At 44.4% G+C, this 21711-nt stretch overlaps 1 protein-coding gene across 2 annotated transcripts in view; it reads right to left on the bottom strand.

Moving 5' to 3' along the window:
• The window catches only part of LOC124034311 (transcription factor 7-like 1-B), a 54551-nt gene extending 43859 nt beyond the window's left edge, over nucleotides 1–10692 (bottom strand). For both annotated transcript variants that reach the window (XM_046347325.1, XM_046347324.1), the window contains exons 1-3: nucleotides 9766–10692; nucleotides 9513–9585; nucleotides 9269–9396 (exon numbers count right to left, since the gene is read on the bottom strand). In XM_046347325.1, the coding sequence (XP_046203281.1) occupies nucleotides 9269–9396; nucleotides 9513–9585; nucleotides 9766–9951 (387 nt within the window). In that variant the 5' untranslated portion in view covers nucleotides 9952–10692. The remainder of the gene's footprint in view (nucleotides 1–9268; nucleotides 9397–9512; nucleotides 9586–9765) is intronic.
• Nucleotides 10693–21711: the final 11019 nt, after the last annotated feature.

Raw genomic sequence — 21711 nt, forward strand, 5'->3', positions numbered from 1 at the left:
TCTTGCTAGAACAAAAGTGGTACCTGCTGCGTGCCGACATGGTAGTGACGAATCTGCCGTTCCCACTTGTAGAATCGCAATGCTAGTCAGTGGCCAACAACTTGACTGAGTCAATCAGTGAGCACAACCCCCCATGTGGGGGAGCCAACAGGGGTGACAACAAAAAAAGAAGAGGGAATTCTCAGTACATTCACGGTTAAATGTCATGAGCCAGTCACACTTCATATTTTACATTTGAGTAATTTAGCAGACGCTCTTATCCAGAGCGACTTACAAGAGCATTTCGGGTTAAGTGCTTTGCTCAAGGGCACAGACAGATCTTTCACCTTGTAGGCACTGGGATTTGAACCAGCGACCGTTCGGTTACTGGCCAGCTAGGCTACCTGTCGCCCCATATGAAATGTAGGCTATGGGATGGTAGCTAGCTGAGTGCACAGACTCATTGCAAACAACACTAAATACTTCCTCCAAGCTAGATAACCACAGTAGCTAGTATTGCCATTATAATTCAATCACAGTGTATTAGTTTCCTGGAAACAACTGCCTTTGTTAGCTGCCGAGTCAGTGCAATGTCCTTAGCTAGCTAACCAGCTATGTTGTGCTAACTAATGAATATGCTAACATTAGCTAGCTAAACATTTGACTATGGGCTGGCACTGGCAGTATGTGATTATGGAATGTGAATTAAATAGTTTCTTCGTCATCTTGGTAGGTAATTATCTAGCTACTATCAACAAGGGCTTTCTACAAAATAGCAATATTAGTGCAGCTAGCAAACTAACATTCGAATCTAGACCATAAACTAAGCAACACAAATGGACAAGCATTGCCAAACAACACTACAGCCACCTTCTGGTTCGTGAGTACTTTAACCAGGCTGAGTGACTGACGACCAAGGTCTTTGCTGTGTGAACACAAAAGAGAGTGAGTGCCGACACTGTTCAGAGGTGCTAATTATTCGCGGCTGGCGAACGTTAGACAATCCTATGTGCATGTCCCTGCTAAAAGGCAGGAGAAGGGGAAATCCCAAAATCACTTGAAACCAAAGCTTGACGATCTCAGCTGGAATTCATCAGCGTGTATTATTCATGGTAATCAAGTACATTGCATAATGGTTTGAAATATTCCATAAAAGGCCATAAAAACTACAAATCAAACAATTAAAAGCTGTAACCATTTTACAACTCGTCTGACTAACTAGATCCACAAGTGGAGACAACGAAGCTACACATTTCCGGTGAATTGTGTCTTTGCTTTAATCAAATGTGATGCTCTGCAAAACATTGTGACTCCTTAACAAGTACAATTGGTTTACAGGGGATACATGGAGGCAGCTAAGGCAACCAGAGGCAAATGGGGAATTTACATGTTAGGACAACATCCACATCAACAAGCTGAATGATAACTAAATAACAATTTCAGTTATGGCATTACACTGAAAGCCCTGTCACAGGTCCAAAAGTGATGTTCCACCTACATGCCTTATCCAAAGAACCTTGTTTGAAAGTCCTGCATCTTCCCCAGACATCCTCCACTGAACAAGATAATCCTTATCTCCAGAAGCTTAAAGTGATTTAACAAATGTTGACGTTCAGTCAAATGGGTAGCAGCTACTCTCTTCCATGAAACATTCCAATACATCCATCTGCTGCTTGTAAATGTATGCAAGCTTACATTACACTAGTGTACTATAAACACTAGTGTTATTACACTGTCAATATGTATGAAATTGTAATAAGAGTTGAAATGGGAGTAGCACACCAGTTCACACTTTAGTGAACTTGTATGACATTGTATTGAATACATGGACTGCACGTTCATTAACACACGTTCCTCACAAATCTTTCAAAGTGTCATGTAATCACCAAGTACGTAGGTCTTATGACAGAGGGACACTATGTCCAATGTCCATGTATGTCCAAGAAAACATGTCCTCATCTTACGGTGGTATCTAGGACCTTTAGAATGCATGCAGGTGCAACGTGATGGCTCTACAGCCCTTCACCAGGAGACTTAAGCCGGGACCAGCAGTGCTGGAATGAGACACACTGATTTACAACTTCAACATGAACAACAGCTGCTCCGCTCACTGACAACTAAACTTCTGCTGGAAAGATACCCAACCATTTCTTTATATAGTATAGATTGGAGAGTCTAATCTGGCCATACTAGTATATACACTTCACAATTAACCTATGGTAACCTACCAGTAGTTACTTTACTTACTTTATCCTGCGTTCCTGAGAGTAAAAATTGCAGAGTAATTTTGGCCGTTATATGAATTTAAGTGAGACCAGATTAAGATCTAAGTACCAGTGAATCTAGATCTGTAGGATCTGACAGTGTCCTGCAGCTCTCTGATTGGCCTGTGAGGAAAGGGCAATGCATTCTGGTCCATAGCAGAGTAGTGCAGCTCTGTGGGGGAGAGAATCCCTCAAATGAGAGCCTCAAGGTCTGGAAGCTGGCCGACCTCGGGATAACAAGCAAAGGAATAGTGAGGCCTATATCTGCCCCAGTTTATGCTCCCACCACCACATCTCATCAACAATCTCTCCTCTTACCTTCTCTGCTCCCCTCTCCCTCTTCTGCTGCATGCACAACTTAAACTGAAAACAGCTGTTTGTAATACCAGACTGATAAAACCTATTTAGATTAGATTTTGTTTGCTGTACAATCAGGTTTTATTAGCATGGAATGAAAACTTTAGTGTACACTTTGAGAGCTAACCTTAGTTAATGTAATATAAACAAGTCTCTGCAAAGTGCGGGGCCATGTACAAGGAACCCCAAAGCCGTGAGTAGTGGTGTCGTCACTGTGCCCCCTTCCCCATCAATCAGCCATTGGCCCAATCACCTGTGAGGCAGATTGATTACTCAGATCCCCTGATAAAACTAGGGAGAAAAACTCCCCCCTAAACAGAGGCTTACTCCTAATAACGGAGACCATAGACATTAGTGAGCATGAGACATGCTGGCATTCATATGATATATGATCCAACCCCCACAACCTCCTGCTCATGTCATGGCAATCTTTCTACTTTCAATACAGTTAACAGCTGTATGGCCTTGCTGGGAGCTCCGTTGTTTAGTGGGAGAATTCCACATATCACACATGGCTTAGCCCTTACCTTCATGCCAAAGATGACAGGTTTGTCAATGAGAATCATATTGCATTTCCACTACCTTGACTCCTCTGACTCTCTGAACCCCATCATGGCCTATCCTAAAGACACTAGAAAAATAGGAGGATCTGCTACAAGAGGGCTGCAAATATCAACACATCCATGTACATCAAACAGTGCTGTGCTGTCTTTCTTTTCAGGCATGGAGAGGGTCAGGAAACTGCCTACACAGTAACAATGTTGAAGATATGAGGTGACATGAGTGATAGACAGGTATATATGATCAACGTGTGGTTTCCTGAAACCTGCTGCTGGGGTTTGATGTTGCACAACATCACATTGACTCAAGCCATTGACTCATGGTCATAAAGACTTACTCAGATGCCTTCTAACCTGCTCCTAACGTAAACCTGGAAAACTAGGCCAGGTGACTTGTTTCACAAATAACATATACATTTCTACTTACTGTATCAAGTAAAACAGATGCTATCAAAGTGGATTTGAAAGGTATCCATGCTTTGGTTGGCAAAATATCTATCAGGTTTGACAAAAAGTAGTCCCAATTTTTTTTTCATGAAGACAAGTACTGTACTACATCTCAAACTCTGCAGTAGTTCTGGTTAGACCAAAACACATATCTGGGATAAATTGATAAAAACACATTTGCACACATATTCATATGGGCACTTCAAAAGGATTCATTGATGTCACAGAACGTAGGGAGTCTGCGGCTGAGGGGGTGGTTATCCTTTCCTCAAAGGGTGCCGAGAAGCTCCTGATGGGCCCTGCTCTTGAGAAGCCAGCGAGTGCTATAAACAGAATTTCTAATGGCAGGCGGGAGGGAGGGTGGTTAGGTGGTGAGCTAGTAGGCGAGGGGATGGCGGTAGGATTTGACGCCAGCTCATGCTTTCCACAGAGACCAAAGAGGGAGGAATAGAGACCAGGACTGGCACCATTTCACACACTTCAATACAAGTGCTGTTATGAACCGAACATGAACACCCTGAGTCCGAAAGATGAAATACGGAGAAATATCCGTCCTCCCCGAGACACAGGAAGATATTTGGGCTGAGAATCCAGAGCAAAGAGCACCTTCACCACTGCATGAAGTAATCAGTAGAAAACCAAAATCTAAAAAAGTGTAAAACATGGTTTATACTCTATTCATTCAATTAATATGGGTGGGTACTAAAAGGTGGTTTGAAAACATTTCTCAAGACATATCAGAACTTCATCTGGGTTAGAGCTGTGTATTCAAGGGTTAGTAGAACACAGTTCTTCAGATCTGTAGTTTACTTCAGTTTAGCCAAATAATAATGCTTTTTGAGCATTTAATTTCCCCCATTGCAAACAATAAAACCATTTATGACAAATAAATCATTTTAGTTGTGAGATGTTAGCTGGTCTTGACGTCCCTGAGGGCACGTGCAATCTTTTTTTAATCAAAAAGCTGCTACTAAATTGATGTAGACTTGTTTGCCTTTGAATAAATAAAAAATTTCCAAAACATAAACCTAGTAAAAAATGTTAGCTCTGTTTACACAGTCCTTGTAAAAAAATATTTGCCAGCTAACATTGAGATTACTTTCAGCAGTCGCACAGTATCGAGGCCTGTCAGAATGAGCGTCCTGGACACTGTCCCCTCTGTAGCAGAGCAGCCACAGAACCTCCCCTGATGCTCGTCTCCTCAACCGCCCCTCCACCATTGGGACTGCAAGGTTAGTGGAAAAGGCAGTGTCCTACCTGATGAAAAGACTGCTCCACACAAACACTGTTTGCTTATACAAGGAGAGGTCCGTTTATTCAATAGGACAATGCCACTGTTTACTTGTCTTTGTCTGCCCATTTTAAAACACCAAAACCATCAGCCATGCTGGAAAGATGAAGACGTCAGTGAAGCATGCAATTGTAGCAACTGACATGTTCAGACATAGTAACACCCCTATTTCAAAGCCCATGATTGACTAGCATACATGCATTTCATTTAGTTGTATTCAACTGACTTTAGCCGAAATGACAGACACCTCTCACACAAGAGGTAAATCACTGTTACTGACAACAGTGTACAAAGGGTGTCCCTTTAAAAAAGAAAACAATCTTGACTAAAATATAATAGGGCCGATGAACATCGTAGTCTGGAACACCTCCCCCAGCACTCGTCTCTGAGAGTTCTTAATTACATCTACACTAGGCCTAAAAACAACACCGTCTGACATTCTACCTCACAGGGGACAGGCTCCTTGGCCCTCCACCCATGACAAAAGTCTAGTGAAACGGAATTCCAAAAGCAAAGTTCTTCCTGAACCCTCAGCGGATTACAGTGGAATGTCAGCTCAGAACAGCCACTAAATCAGTTATGCTTCTCCATCTAGGGATTTGTGTTGTGCTGAGCCAAAGTGTCTTACCATTGCTCACGTTAGGGTTGTCATATCCACATTCTCAAGTTGTGCCTCAAAACAATTGACATACAATACTAGATTGAACCAGAAACACTAAAAGAAACCAGGCGTATTCTGAGAAATCATGGTGGTCTCTTGAGAAGCCTCTGTCCCTGCTCTCTTCGTCTGGACATTACACTGCTTATTCTACAACATGGCATATCAATTGACTGAAAATGCCCATGTATTATCATAGTATCTATATTACTGGGGGAGGCCAGAAGGGGGAGTTGTCGACAACATTGTCCCAGAGACAGACAGAATGCACCTTGGGGAGAAAAAGCAAGACTTCCCAAACAATTCCACATAAAGGTTAGAGTTATGAAGCATTCACTAATTACTACTAAAGTTATGATACATCCATTACGCTTGTTATCAATTGGTTGATTCAAAGCAAGGAAGACCGTGTTGTCAATGTACCTTTACTACTCCAATATCTGTGTTTACATTCCTCATTCCTTAACACCAAACTACTGTATGAAACTGATTTGAAATTGAAGACATGCTCCGGTACTTTGGCAACTTAGTAAATGTTTTTTTAAACCTCCCGATTTAGGCTGGGATGTGCCAATATGTATTTCATACATGCATAATCTATGTGCAGAATTACAGTTTTACCTCAATTAGCCACAAAATCCCTAGTTTGAAAGCAACATTTACTCCCCCAACGTGGGCCTGCCCCCTGGCAATTCGAGTTTCAGCCAATGAGCTTCAGCCCTCGCCATTTGAGTGACAGCTAATAAGATGCACACACAGTAGAGAGAGAGAGAAAAATTATGTGGTGCACATATCTGCACATTTGTGACGTAGTACGCAATTTCCGGGGTTCACTTTTGGCTTGTGGGCGCTACTTTTAGAACTAATGGATAAAAAGTATACAAAAGTACTGTAGAATATCATTCTGCCCTTAATTCATTTCTGCCCAAATCTGGAGCAATGCTGTCAAACACAACAAGACTAATTATCTACTCTATGAGCCTGTATAGAGACCTAAATCACACTCTCCAGCTAACTAACCAATTAGGAAACCTTGAAGGTATGTACAGAGCAAATGTTACTGTGGAACTCATTAGTTTAACAAACTTGTTCACCCAATGTTTGAGCGGAGACCAGTGACAATTATTCTCTATTAAATGCAGCTGTATCCAATTTGGCATAACGGTTCAATATCTGTCATTGTAGGCTTAAAATATGATAAATGATCAGATTATTCGAATTCAGAGCATTTTCTGTTAGATCCCAGGCAATGAGTTTTATTCAGCTCAATGGGGCAATACCAGTAAATGTGCAGTTTAGGACTACTTGTTCAGTAAATATCCTGAGTATTCCAGCCAGCCATTGTCTCACTGTAGTTTCTCTACCATGGTTGTGCTGATTGACAGAGTGGGCTCAATACATCCCATTGACCTGATTCTGTCCTCCCCATGTCATTAAGGGGATATAGCTCCAAATTGGAAAGGCTTAGAAGGAATGTGGATCCCTCCCTAAAGCGTATAACATTGAGAAAGAAAACTGACAGCTATCCTAACTAACTTTTTGTTTAAGAGTTTGTTTTTTCTAAACCAAATCAAAACCATGCGGAGGTGGAGCCCTAGGTCCCAGCATGCTTTGTGTGAGGGGTCATGGAGGAACACCGCGAGTTCAAGACAGGGTTAAGTAAAATGTACTTACTTATTATTTCGCTAACTAAACATAATAAATAGGCTATTTGATCACAAGTTCTGCTAAAATACCAAGTGCTGCAAGGAATACAACATGGAAGGTTATTAGTAAATATTTGCAAAAAATAACCATATTTTTTTCTGATATCACTGACCTTGGATAGGATTTACATTTTGGTCAACTCACACACAAAAACAAGGGGAAGTGATGAAAAACATCAATAAGGAAGCAGTGAGAAGGAAAATATTGTATATTTGTCCACACAATTAATATTTTTGTGACGTGAGAGAGCAACATGGATTGCTTGCACAAACATGGACCATACAACATTTTGTAAAGAAAATTATCTTAATTTGAAAACCTTTTTTAATCTCATTGCCAAATTCAGGCAAGGAGTGTACAAAAAAATAGTATGGTTCAAACCATAGATCGAAGGAACCGAAATTAAAGCAAGAATTGGAATAGATCTAGATAATGTCCATGAGAATGAAATTTAAACATGGAAAAACACAGGCATGCTAATTAAATGCAACAATTATGTTAATTGCCTATCCCTACAAATGGCTTGAGGAACAAAAGAGGATCTCCACAGTGGTATGCAACTTGTGTGTAGAGAGTAGCCATTTAGTTAATGAGCCCCAATGGAGACCTCCAATGAAGCCATCAAGCGCCTGCTCAGAATAACAATGGTCAACAAACGCCTCCCTAATTGAATGGAAGGTACAGGGAGGCAGGGAGAGTTGGTTTGGAACAGTGAAAAGGAGGCAGGGAGAGTTGGTTTGGAACAGTGAAAAGGAGGCAGGGAGAGTTGGTTTGCAACAGTGAAAAGGAGGCAGGGAGAGTTGGTTTGGAACAGTGAAAAGGAGGCAGGGAGAGTTGGTTTGGAACAGTGAAAAGGAGGCAGGGAGAGTTGGTTTGGAACAGTGAAAAGGAGGCAGGGAGAGTTGGTTTGGAACAGTGAAAAGGAGGCAGGGAAAAGCAGAGGAAGAAAGGGGATAATTGCTTTTCACCGAAATGCTTGACTGGTCCCATCCAAATCACTCGCTTTTTAGGGTGAGAAGGACTTGGGGGATGGAAATGCTCTTAACAACAACATTATTTCATTAGGTGGTATTTTAATGACGTTTGCACTATTATTTAATTGATAATGATGCACATTATTTAATTGTGAATTACATACACATTGGATAACATTATCTACATGAAATGCATACAGATATCTAAGGTGATACGTTATATTATTTCTTAAATATATATATTTTATGCAGAAAACTATAATTTACCTGAACAAGCAGGTCTCAGTATTTTTACAGTGGGCATTATTTTAAAGAAGAAAATGACTTTCTAAGTCATGGGCATATGATTTTGGGTAAATAACTGGGCTAAAACTCATTTTGACAGGACAGTCTACTCCTGAAAATAAGCACATTCAGAATGACAGGTTATTGGACACTACATCATATTTTGCTCAGGTCTCTTTGACTGCAACATCTGATGATGCCCTGTGCATAAAGTGTCTGTTTGTAAGAGTACATGTTGGCTATCACCCACAAGTTATAATTATTGCAAAGTTTTCCTTCATACTTATTGTTGAATTTGCGCTCTATGGAACATTAGATGGGCTTTGGAATTCATGGTTCTCAATGTAGTATGTACTTAGTACCTAATAAATTGTTAACCACCCGAATGCCAGAGCTTCCGTTGAAGAATCACATTTACAAAACACTTAACTGCTCATATTTATCATAATCACTTCTGCCTCGAAATAAATAGACCAACACATAGATAAGCATGGACTTCATCTGAATTAGAGATCGAGCCTAAAAATGTGAAGTTAGTACCCTACAGAAGGCTGACAGGAGGAAAAAAATCCCAGAAGAACAAAGAACTAGTTAGCCTACTCCTTGAGAGGCCACTCGAAGGGAATATGGCGGTCTGGTTGTGCATAACCAATTTTTACACATGCCTTCAGTGGAAAGCAACGCGGATAACTGTCAACACTAAAGAGTAGCCTACATTGTAGATTAATTTTGTTATGGTCACTCACCGTTCTTGCGCTAGGGGAGAGGGCCCCATTGGATAGGTAGGGGTTGGTAAGATCTGGGATCATAAGAAACGGGTACCCAGGATAATGGGGACTCTTGAAAAAGCCACCATCTTGCTGTCTTCTGAGGGCTGCAAGGACAGAGCATGAATATCAGTAAATAGAAGGGACATCACATACATATGAAATGCATTAAACAATAGTAAAGCAAATGTAACAATGTAGCATTGCAAGTGACAGATTTTACCTTCACTAAAGTAATCCCTGGTTTTCTCGTAACTGTCCAAGTCTGGTCTTGGTTGAGGGCGCCGCTCTGCTTGCTGACAAGGACAGAGGCGCACACAGAACAAAAAGGAGAAAACATGTAATAGTAGTCTACTTCAGCAATAGGCTATACCAAAAATAATCATTTTTAAATGGGCATGTAGTATAAAGCCTATAGGCTATAGACACGCGTTTGCAATAGATCAGACTTCAGATCAGCATTACAACGGCCTTACCTCGGAGTCTGACGAGCTACTGTTGTTTTCCGATTCGTTCACTAACGAAGACTTCAGATCATCCAAATCCCTCTCCGCTGATACATTTTCGGATATTTTTTCCTCTTGCTCGCCTTCATCTTTGAATGATATCATTTCATCATTCGCCCCCAAATCATCACCACCACCTCCGTTAAGTTGTGGCATTTTGCTGATGAAAAAGTTTCTCCCTGATAAAGTTGACAAGAATGCACGATCGCTCCAACAAACCGAAATAAATCGACTATCTGCAAAGGGGGGGACCGTCCAGTTTACGCACTAGAATAAACCCAAAACTGACAGTGTGAAAACAAAGTGCCACGTTTTCACATCTCCATTTTGATATACTGAATAATCTCCAACTTTTCCATGATGATGAACTCCCCAATAATCCACCAAATGCAACTGTTTTAATTTCGGCGTCAATAGCCGGATAAAGCAACTTCCCAGAAGTGTCTTCTTCACTCTACCCAGTGGGCTAGTTGCAACCCACTCTCCCTCCGTATGGGTGCTGAAGAATGCAACTTCGATATTCTTCCCGAGACGCTCACAGGCAAACAAACTGGGCACGAACCAATTTAAATTCAAGGATGACGTCCCATATCACTTCCTAATATAATATGTGAGTTTCAATTCGACAGGCAAAAGATGAGTCTTATTATAAGCATGGACATCGAACCACAGCTATTGCTTTCTTCACAGGACACTCGTTCAGTCAAGAGTTTCGATCAAAACTATATTTACTTGGAGGAAGTTTACCTTTAATAACCGACCTTCGTATGTTCTTATATTAACTGTCAAGTGATATCCGGTGCCAAATCTATATTTTCGGGTAGGTAAAAAAAAGAACCCTCTTTCCCTCCACATTAGCTAACGGGGAATGCGCTTAGAAACTACTTGGTTGTTCAAGTGTAAGAAACAGCGCAAGTTGTTCAGAATGCAAAGGAGGAGTTAACGCTGAAAAACGACACTTCATTCACCATGTAGACGGGTATGCTTAAAGGAACAGTTTGACCATATTATACATTACAACGTTACCATTCATATGGTAATAGTATCCTGTTGTTTCAACATCAGCAAGATATCAGTGGTTATTATGTGACTAACAATGCTTCCAAGATCCATGACAATGTCAACTAATAGGTCTATACTTTAATTTAAATATTTAAAATTCAACGTAGCCTGCCTGCAGTAGCTACTTTTTGTTGTATCTTATTTTTAGGTAAATTGTTCGACGAAATAGAGAAAGTAATATTCATAAACATTTGTTCCAGTGGGCACTTACTGTCATAATTTCACTTTCTGACAGAGAGAGAAGTCGGGTTTCTATCAAGCAGACCAAATATTATGATATGATAATACTATACAGTAATCTTTAGAAACACCTAATCCTCCAACAACACTGTATTTATTTCCTTAGTGCTGCTGTATCCAGCAGCAGCACTATCTCTCATGCTCATGTCATCCCATGCACCCCTGTCTCCTGTCCAAGCTGTGAACCCAGCAGCAGCACTATCTCTCATGCTCATGTCATCCCATGCACCCCTGTCTCCTGTCCAAGCTGTGAACCCAGCAGCAGCACTATCTCTCATGCTCATGTCATCCCATGCACCCCTGTCTCCTGTCCAAGCTGTGAACCCAGCAGCAGCACTATCTCTCATGCTCATGTCATCCCATGCACCCCTGTCTCCTGTCCAAGCTGTGAACCCAGCAGCAGCACTATCTCTCATGCTCATGTCATCCCATGCACCCCTGTCTCCTGTCCAAGCTGTGAACCCAGCAGCAGCACTATATCTCATGCTCATGTCATCCCATGCACCCCTGTCTCCTGTCCAAGCTGTGAACCCAGCAGCAGCACTATATCTCATGCTCATGTCATCCCATGCACCCCTGTCTCCTGTCCAAGCTGTGAACCCAGCAGCAGCATGCAGGAACCATGTTGGGCTAAAGCCATGTGATAATGACACGCTCAGAGAAAAGAGTCTTAATTACACGCCGCCATGCTAATTGTGTGTTCCTGGAACAATACACTTGGAAAGGCAAGGCTCAGCAGCATGGGATAAGCATGGTCTGTTAGCAGAGCTTAGGTTTAGCTTGGTAATGAAATCCTCTTGTTATGAGGTTGGATCTCCAGCCCTCCCACCTAGACAGGACTGTCCTGGCCATTGCACTAACCCCAGCTGCATGATGCCCTCTGCAGTGAGTTGGGGCTTTTGGAGGTACCATCGAGGGGAATCTACATGTGTGATGTTGACTAATAAACAGGGATGACGCCAACACGTATACCCACTACAGCTAAAATAAGGAGAAATAAATGATTAAAGACATTTTTCTACGATACTTATATATTTCCAAAGAGGTGTGCTATATTCTCAAGGATAAATAGATTGCTTCTTTTAAATGCACCTCCCCCTCTGACCATCACCTATTACGAATCATGTCTATCACTGTGACTATCAGATGAGTTCAGAAATGTGGCAAAAGAAGAAAAATTGTCAAATGATACCTGTCACTGTGCATTAATATTCTAGTACCTGTCTGTCGCATGCAATCTTTTCCGAACCCTGGAAATGGTGCATTTTTCTATGCTCAGCATTATATACTGGTGTAGCCTAGTGCATTTAAGTGCATTTAAGTGGCGAAGTATCATTGAGGAAGGGCATAAATGATTATAACTGTCAGAAAGGGATCTGTCTGATCATCTAGTTGAAGTCAGAAGCAAGTTGCCCTCATCTGAGGCACATACTTCACTCTCTTGCACTGGCTCTATGCACACTCACTGGACTCTACCCACACACATACTACACTGACACTCCAACACACACACACTACATTCGCTTACACACACAAAACACAAAACACACACATGCATATTGACACCACACTCACATAAACACACTTTCACACGGTTTATTATCTATCCTGATTGCCTAGTCACTTTTACTCCCACCTATATTGTATGTACTGTACAAATGACATCAATCACATCAATTACCTCGTACCCCTGCAGATTGACTAGGTACCGGTACTCCTTGTATGTTGGCTCCCGAGTGGCGCAGCGGTCTAAGGCACTGCATCACAGTGCTAGAGGTGTCACTAAAGACTCTGGTTTGATTCCAGGCTGTATCACAATCGGCAGTGATTGTCAGTCCCATAGGGCAGCTCACAATTGGCCCAGCATCATCTGGGTTAGGGTTTGGCCTGGGTACTTGCCTAGTTAAATAAATATAACCTCGTTAATTTATTGTGATACTGTTTCCTTTTTTTATTTACCTACTTTTTCTTACTTTTGAACTGCTTTGTTGGTTAAGGGCTGGTAAGCATTTCACCGTTAAGTCTACACCTCTTGTGTTTGGCGCATGTGAGAAATACAATTAGATTTGACTTACTGAATGATTCATAGTAAACAGATCTACAATATTATTCTGGAGGAGTGGCACAACAGAAAATACACTACATGACGAAAAGTAGTGGACACCTGCTTGTCGAACATCTCCTTCCAAAATCACGGGCATTAATATGGAGTTGATCCCCCTTTGCTGCTATAACAGCCTCCACTCTTCTGCGAAGGCTTTCCACTAGATGTTGGAACATTGCTGCAGGGACTTGCTTCCATTCAGCCACAAGAGCATTAGTGAGGTCAGGCACTGATGTTGGGCGATTCGGCCTGGCTCGCAGTTGGCGTTTCAATTAATCCCAAAGGTGTTCAATGGGGTTGAGGTCAGAGCTCTGTGCAGGCCAGTTAAGTTCTTCCACACCAATCTCGACAAACCATTTCTGTATGGACTTCGCTTTGTGCATGGGGGCATTGTCATGCGGAAACAGGAAAGGGTATTCCCTAAACTATTGCCACAAAGTTGGAGGTACAGAATCCTCTAGAACACGCCTGGGCAACTCCAGTCCCCGGGGGCCTGATTGGTGTCACACTTTTCACCCATCCCTAGCAAACACACCTGATTGAAACTAATTGCATTTTTAACTGAGGATCATGAATAGTTGATTATTTGAGTCAGGTGTGTTAGATGGGGCTGGGACAAAAGTATAACACCAATCAGGCCCCCGAGGACTGGAGTTGCCCAGGCCTGCTCTAGAATGTCCTTGTAAGCTGTATTATTACGATTTCCTTTCACTGGAACTAAGGGACCTAGCCCGAACCATGAAATACAGCCCCAGACCATTATTCTTCCTCCACCAAACGTTACAGTTGGCATTATACATTGGGGCAGGTAGTGTTTTCCTGGAATCCGCCAAACCCAGATTCGTCCGTCGAACTGCAAGATGGTGAATCGTGATTCATCACTCCAGAGAATGCATTTCTCCTGCTCCAGAGTCCAATGGCAGCAAGCTTTACACCACTCCAGCCAACGGTTGGCATTGCGCATGGTGATCTTAGGCTTGTGTGCTGCTGCTTGGCCATGGAAACCCATTTCATGAAGCTCTCGATGAACAGTTATTGTGCTGACATTGCTTCCAGAGGCAGTTTGTAACTCAGTAGTGAGTGTTACAACTGAGGACAGACGATTTTAACATGCTACACGCAGGACTCGGCGGTCTCGTTCTGTGATCTTGTATGGCCTAGCACTTCATAGCTGAGCCGTTGTTGCTCCTAGACGTTTCCACTTCACAATAACAGCACTTATAGTTGACCGGGGCAGCTCTACTGACTCGTTGGAAGGGTGGCATCCTATGACGGTGCCACGTTGATAGTCACTGAGCTCTTCAGTAAGGCCATTCTACTGCCAATGTTTGTCTATGGCGATTACATGGCTGTTTGGAGATTTTATACACCAATCATCAATGGGTGTGACTGAAATAGCCGAATCCACTCATTTGAACGGGTGTCCACATACTTTTTGCTATACTGTATAGTGTACATTTGGAGGGAAGAAAAGTTTCACCATCATCTTCTCTTCCATGCCCACAATTTCTTTCTCTCTGGCTTTTCATTCATTTTCTTCTCTTCTTCTTTTTTTACTCTTGCCCTCTTTCCTTTTGCTTTTACTCTTCTTTCCTCATGTCCCCCCTCAGCCCTCCCTCTTCGTCTTTCTCACTGAAACTCCTATGGACTTCTGATCCCCTTCTCTTCTGATGCAATCTGACAGGCTTTTATCTGTTTGGGAAAAATATCATTGATGTTGTCGACCGCGTGTCAGCATGCAGAGGCTTGATTGACAATCCAGCAGTCTCCAAGGGCCTCATTAGAGCCCCACTCCCCCTGTGTGTGTGTGTGTGTGTGTGTGTGTGTGTGTGTGTGTGTGTGTGTGTGTGTGTGTGTGTGTGTGTGTGTGTGTGTGTGTGTGTGTGTGTGTGTGTGTGTGTGTGTGTGTGTGTGTGTGTGTGTGTGTGTGTGTGTGTGTGTGTGTGTGGTTCGCACATGCGTACCATATCACTATGAATTGCAGGTATGGTGATCATGAACAATAGACCCAGCTTAGAGTTCCACACATGCAGATTAATTTTTGCTCCGAGGGCTACATCCCAGTGTCTTCTTGCCCTACCGCATGCCCAGCACATAACACAAAACCCTTTCCCCATGATGCACAGGAAACTCTTGCTCTATTGTATGTCAAAATGGATAACCTAACCACAACCCCAATACTTACTCCTACCGATTGTTGCGCTTACACAATTTTTCAGGCATAGATTATTTTAGACAAGTCAATTATCATGAGGAAAGGTACAAATTATTTTCTATGTTTTATCCAATTGTTTTCAAGGATTTCAATTTCTAATTGAAGGGCACCTTGCATCACATTACATAATAGTCCTTTGACTCCTTCCAGAGTGTGTGGTGTGTGTGGTGCGTAGTGTGTGTGTGTGTGTGTGTGTGTGGTGGTTGAGCAAGCGTGAATGAATGTGTGTATGTGATTTTGATCCTGTGTCCCAGTAGACATAACCACACACTTATGAAGGATTTACCCAATCAAATATTGAATTAATTAATTACAACGACATAGATTTTAGGTCTTAGATCGTCCTGAACCAAAAATCTCCAACACACTGACAATTCTCATGGATGCATCAATGTCACTGAGCTATGAAGTACTACTGCTGAAAAACATGCTGTTATACACGTAAGAACCAAAAGCAACACACTGCGACATAGCACTTATACCTGAACGATGAAGTGAAAACTCAAGGGAGTATACAGCAATGTAATGATTAATACAGTAGTGCTTCATTAATACATACTATATATTCTTGAATAAAATTGAAGGCTCTTTAACCCAACACAGCACTTCTACAGTTGATAATAGAATCCCTCTCTCTTCTAAATATCCACTCTTATCATGTTTTTCATCTCTCATTTTCTCCATGTCTTCCTTGTTCGTGAGGGATTCGTTTTAACTGGGAGCTCATGAGGGGTCAGGAGAGATGCGAACAGCCACAATCTTAGCCTGAGGGCAGATCGACTGGTGGCCAGAAAATGTATTCAGATGGTGCTGTCCCTGCATATGCCTTACTTTGAAGTTGTTCTCTAAACTCTGGCTTGTCTTACGTGACTTTATGCCCATTTTTCCTTTCTGAAGAGAGAGAGAGAGCAAAAAGAGAGAAATGGAATGAGTGTGTGTGTGTGTGCGAGAGAGGAAAAGAGAGAAGGGGTGGGATACTCTGTGCCTATCCATCAGTGCTTAAGCAAATTCAAGGTCATTCTATTAGGTTTTGCCGATCTTCACTCAGTTTTCCATCAAAGTAATGTTTAATTCAGAGCTAATTCCGGCCTCCTAGTCACGAATTTGCCTCACTGTTTTCTAGGTGCTCTTTTCTCTGCTCTGATCTGCAGTGTTATGTTGAGCACATTATGGCATGCAGAGCCCACCTAGTCACTGTGTCATGTTTGTCATTTATTGTCATGTCTTGTCCCTGTGCTCCCCATGCTATTCGTTTCCCTCTGCTGGTCTTGTTTGGTTCTATCCCTCTCTCTCCCCCTCCCTCTCTCACTCTCTCGCTCTCTCTTCTCTCTGTCGTTCCGTTCCTGCTCCCAGCTGTTCCTATTCCCCTAATCATCATTTAGTCTTCCCACACCTGTTCCCGATCCTTTCCCCTGATTAGAGTCCCTATTTATTCCTTTGTGATCCGTTCCTGTTCCGTCGGTTCCTTGTATTGTATTCACCATGCCGTGATTGCGTTTCGCCCTGTCCTGTCGTGTTTTTGCCGTGATTGTGTATCACCCTGTCCTGTCGTGTTTTGTGCCTTCGTCAGATGCTGCGTGTGAGCAGGTGTCTCAGTCGACTACGGCCTGCGCCTACCCGAAGCGACCTGCAGTCTGTGGCCGCATCTCCAGTTGTTTCCCCTCTACAAGTCTAGAGGATTTCTGTTATTCCGTTTTGGACTTTAATAAACTCTGTTTCTGTTAAGTCGCTTTTGGGTCCTCTTTTACCTGCATGACAGAAGGAACCGACCGAGGAATGGACCCAGCGACTTCAGACGCTCGTTACACTGCCGTCGAGATCCAAGGAGCCATGCTCGGCAGACACGAGCAGGAATTGTCTGCTGCTCGCCATGCCGTGGAGAACCTGGCCGCTCAGGTTTCCGACCTCTCTGGACAGTTCCAGAGTCTACGTCTCGTGCCACCTGTTACTCCCTGGCCTGCCGAGCCTCCAGAACCCAGGGTTAATAACCCACCTTGCTACTCCGGGCAGCCCACTGAGTGCCGCTCCTTTCTCACGCAGTGTGAGATTGTGTTCTCTCTCCAACCCCACACATACTCTAGAGAGAGAGCTCGGGTTGCTTACGTCATTTCACTCCTTACTGGCCGGGCTCGAGAATGGGGCACAGCTATCTGGGAGGCAAGGGCTGATTGCTCTAACAGATTCCAGAACTTTAAGGAGGAGATGATTCGGGTTTTTGACCGTTCAGTTTTTGGTGAGGAGGCTTCTAGGGCCCTGGCTTCCTTATGCCAAGGTGAACGGTCCATAACGGATTATTCCATTGAGTTTCGCACTCTTGCTGCCTCTAGTGAGTGGAACGAGCCGGCGCTGCTCGCTCGTTTTCTGGAGGGACTCCACGCAGTGGTTAAAGATGAGATTCTCTCCCGGGAGGTTCCTTCAGATGTGGACTCTTTGATTGCTCTCGCCATCCGCATAGAACGACGGGTAGATCTTCGTCACCGGGCTCGTGGAGGAGAGCTCGCATCAACGGTGTTTCCCTGCTCCGCATCGCAACCATCTCCCTCCTCTGGCTTTGAGACTGAGCCCATGCAGCTGGGAGGGATTCGCATCTCGAATAAGGAGAGGGAACGGAGGATCACCAACCGCCTGTGCCTCTATTGCGGAGTTGCTGGACATTTTGTTAATTCATGTCCAGTAAGAGGCCAGAGCCCATCAGTAAGCGGAGGGCTACTGGTGAGCGCTACTACTCAGGTCCCTTCATCTAGATCTTGTACTACTATGTCGGTCCATCTACGCTGGACCGGTTCGGTGCTACATGCAGTGCTTTGATTGACTCTGGGGCTGAGGGTTGTTTCATGGACGAAGCATGGGCTCGGAAACATAACATTCCTTTCAGACCGTTAGACAGGCCTACGCCCATGTTTGCCTTAGATGGTAGTCATCTTCCCAGTATCAAATTTGAGACACTACCTTTAACTCTCACAGTATCTGGTAACCACAGTGAGACTATTTCTTTTTTGATTTTCCGTTCACCGTTTACACCTGTTGTTTTGGGTCACCCCTGGCTTGTATGTCATAATCCTTCTATTAATTGGTCTAGTAATTCTATCCTATCCTGGAACGTTTCTTGTCATGTGAAGTGTTTAATGTCTGCCATCCCTCCCATTTCTTCTGTCCCTACTTCTCAGGAGGAACCTGGCGATTTGACAGGAGTGCCGGAGGAATATCATGATCTGCGCACGGTCTTCAGTCGGTCCCGAGCCAACTCCCTTCCTCCTCACCGGTCGTATGATTGTAGTATTGATCTCCTTCCGGGGACCACTCCTCCTCGAGGTAGACTATACTCTCTGTCGGCTCCCGAACGTAAGGCTCTCGAGGATTATTTGTCTGTGTCTCTTGACGCCGGTACCATAGTGCCTTCTTCTTCTCCGGCCGGGCGGGGTTCTTTTGTTAAAAAGAAGGACGGTACTCTGCGCCCCTGCGTGGATTATCGAGGGCTGAATGACATAACGGTTAAGAATCGTTATCCGCTTCCCCTTATGTCATCAGCCTTCGAGATTCTGCAGGAGCCAGGTGCTTTACTAAGTTGGACCTTCGTAACGCTTACCATCTCGTGCGCATCAGAGAGGGGGACGAGTGGAAAACGGCGTTTAACACTCCGTTAGGGCATTTTGAGTACCGGGTTCTGCCGTTCGGTCTCGCCAATGCGCCAGCTGTTTTCAGGCATTAGTTAATGATGTTCTGAGAGACATGCTGAACATTTTTGTTTTTGTCTATCTTGACGATATCCTGATTTTTTTCTCCGTCACTCGAGATTCATGTTCAGCACGTTCGACGTGTCCTACAGCGCCTTTTAGAGAATTGTCTCTACGTAAAGGCTGAGAAGTGCTCTTTTCATGTCTCCTCCGTTACTTTTCTCGGTTCCGTTATTTCCGCTGAAGGCATTCAGATGGATTCCGCTAAGGTCCAAGCTGTCAGTGATTGGCCCGTTCCAAGGTCACGTGTCGAGTTGCAGCGCTTTTTAGGTTTCGCTAATTTCTATCGGCGTTTCATTCGTAATTTCGGTCAAGTTGCTGCCCCTCTCACAGCTCTTACTTCTGTCAAGACGTGTTTTAAGTGGTCCGGTTCCGCCCAGGGAGCTTTTGATCTTCTAAAAGAACGTTTTACGTCCGCTCCTATCCTCGTTACTCCTGACGTCACTAGACAATTCATTGTCGAGGTTGACGCTTCAGAGGTAGGCGTGGGAGCCATCCTATCCCAGCGCTTCCAGTCTGACGATAAGGTTCATCCTTGCGCTTATTTTTCTCATCGCCTGTCGCCATCTGAGCGCAACTATGATGTGGGTAACCGTGAACTGCTCGCCATCCGCTTAGCCCTAGGCGAATGGCGACAGTGGTTGGAGGGCGACCGTTCCTTTTGTCGTTTGGACAGACCATAAGAACCTTGAGTACATCCGTTCTGCCAAACGACTTAATGCCCGTCAAGCTCGTTGGGCGTTGTTTTTCGCTCGTTTCGAGTTTGTGATTTCTTACCGTCCGGGTAGCAAGAACACCAAGCCTGATGCCTTATCCCGTCTGTTTAGTTCTTCTGTGGCTTCTACTGATCCCGAGGGGATTCTTCCTTATGGGCGTGTTGTCGGGTTAACAGTCTGGGGAATTGAAAGACAGGTTAAGCAAGCACTCACGCACACTGCGTCGCCGCGCACTTGTCCTAGTAACCTCCTTTTCGTTCCTGTTTCCACTCGTCTGGCTGTTCTTCAGTGGGCTCACTCTGCCAAGTTAGCTGGTCATCCCGGTGTTCGAGGCACTCTTGCGTCTATTCGCCAGCGCTTTTGGTGGCCGACTCAGGAGCGTGACACGCGCCGTTTCGTGGCTGCTTGTTCGGACTGCGCGCAGACTAAGTCGGGTAACTCTCCTCCTGCCGGTCGTCTCAGACCGCTCCCCATTCCTTCTCGACCATGGTCTCACATTGCCTTAGACTTCATTACCGGTCTGCCTTTGTCTGCGGGGAAGACTGTGATTCTGACGGTTGTCGATAGGTTCTCTAAGGCGGCACATTTCATTCCCCTCGCTAAACTTCCTTCCGCTAAGGAGACGGCACAAATCATTATTGAGAATGTATTCAGAATTCATGGCCTCCCGTTAGACGCCGTTTCAGACAGAGGCCCGCAATTCACGTCACAGTTTTGGAGGGAGTTCTGTCGTTTGATTGGTGCGTCCGTCAGTCTCTCTTCCGGGTTTCATCCCCAGTCTAACGGTCAAGCAGAGAGGGCCAATCAGACGATTGGTCGCATACTACGCAGCCTTTCTTTCAGAAACCCTGCGTCTTGGGCAGAACAGCTCCCTGGGCAGAATACGCTCTGGTCGCTTCCTTCGTCTGCTACCGGGTTATCTCCGTTTCAGAGTAGTCTGGGTTACCAGCCTCCTCTGTTCTCATCCCAGCTTGCCGAGTCCAGCGTTCCCTCCGCTCAGCGTTTGTCCAACGTTGTGAGCGCACCTGGAGGAGGGTGAGGTCTGCACTTTGCCGTTACAGGGCACAGACGGTGAGAGCCGCCAATAAACGCAGGATTAAGAGTCCAAGGTATTGTTGCGGCCAGAGAGTGTGGCTTTCCACTCGCAACCTTCCTCTTACGACAGCTTCTCGTAAGTTGACTCCGCGGTTCATTGGTCCGTTCCGTGTCTCCCAGGTCGTCAATCCTGTCGCTGTGCGACTGCTTCTTCCGCGACATCTTCGTCGCGTCCATCCTGTCTTCCATGTCTCCTGTGTTAAGCCCTTTCCCTCCCCCCCTCCCGTCCTTGTCGAGAGCGCACCTATTTACAAGGTACATAAGATTATGGACATGCGTTCTCGGGGACGGGGTCACCAATACCTAGTGGATTGGGAGGGTTACGGTCCTGAGGAGAGGAGTTGGGTTCCGTCTCGGGACGTGCTGGACCGTTCGCTCATCGATGATTTCCTCCGTTGCCGCCAGGATTCCTCCTCGAGTGCGCCAGGAGGCGCTCGGTGAGTGGGGGGTACTGTCATGTTTGTCATTTATTGTCATGTCTTGTCCCTGTGCTCCCCATGCTATTCGTTTCCCTCTGCTGGTCTTGTTTGGTTCTATCCCTCTCTCTCCCCCTCCCTCTCTCACTCTCTCGCTCTCTCTTCTCTCTGTCGTTCCGTTCCTGCTCCCAGCTGTTCCTATTCCCCTAATCATCATTTAGTCTTCCCACACCTGTTCCCGATCCTTTCCCCTGATTAGAGTCCCTATTTATTCCTTTGTGATCCGTTCCTGTTCCGTCGGTTCCTTGTATTGTATTCACCATGCCGTGATTGC

This window comes from Oncorhynchus gorbuscha, linkage group LG04 (genome assembly GCF_021184085.1).
Source record: "Oncorhynchus gorbuscha isolate QuinsamMale2020 ecotype Even-year linkage group LG04, OgorEven_v1.0, whole genome shotgun sequence".
NCBI lineage: Eukaryota > Metazoa > Chordata > Actinopteri > Salmoniformes > Salmonidae > Oncorhynchus > Oncorhynchus gorbuscha.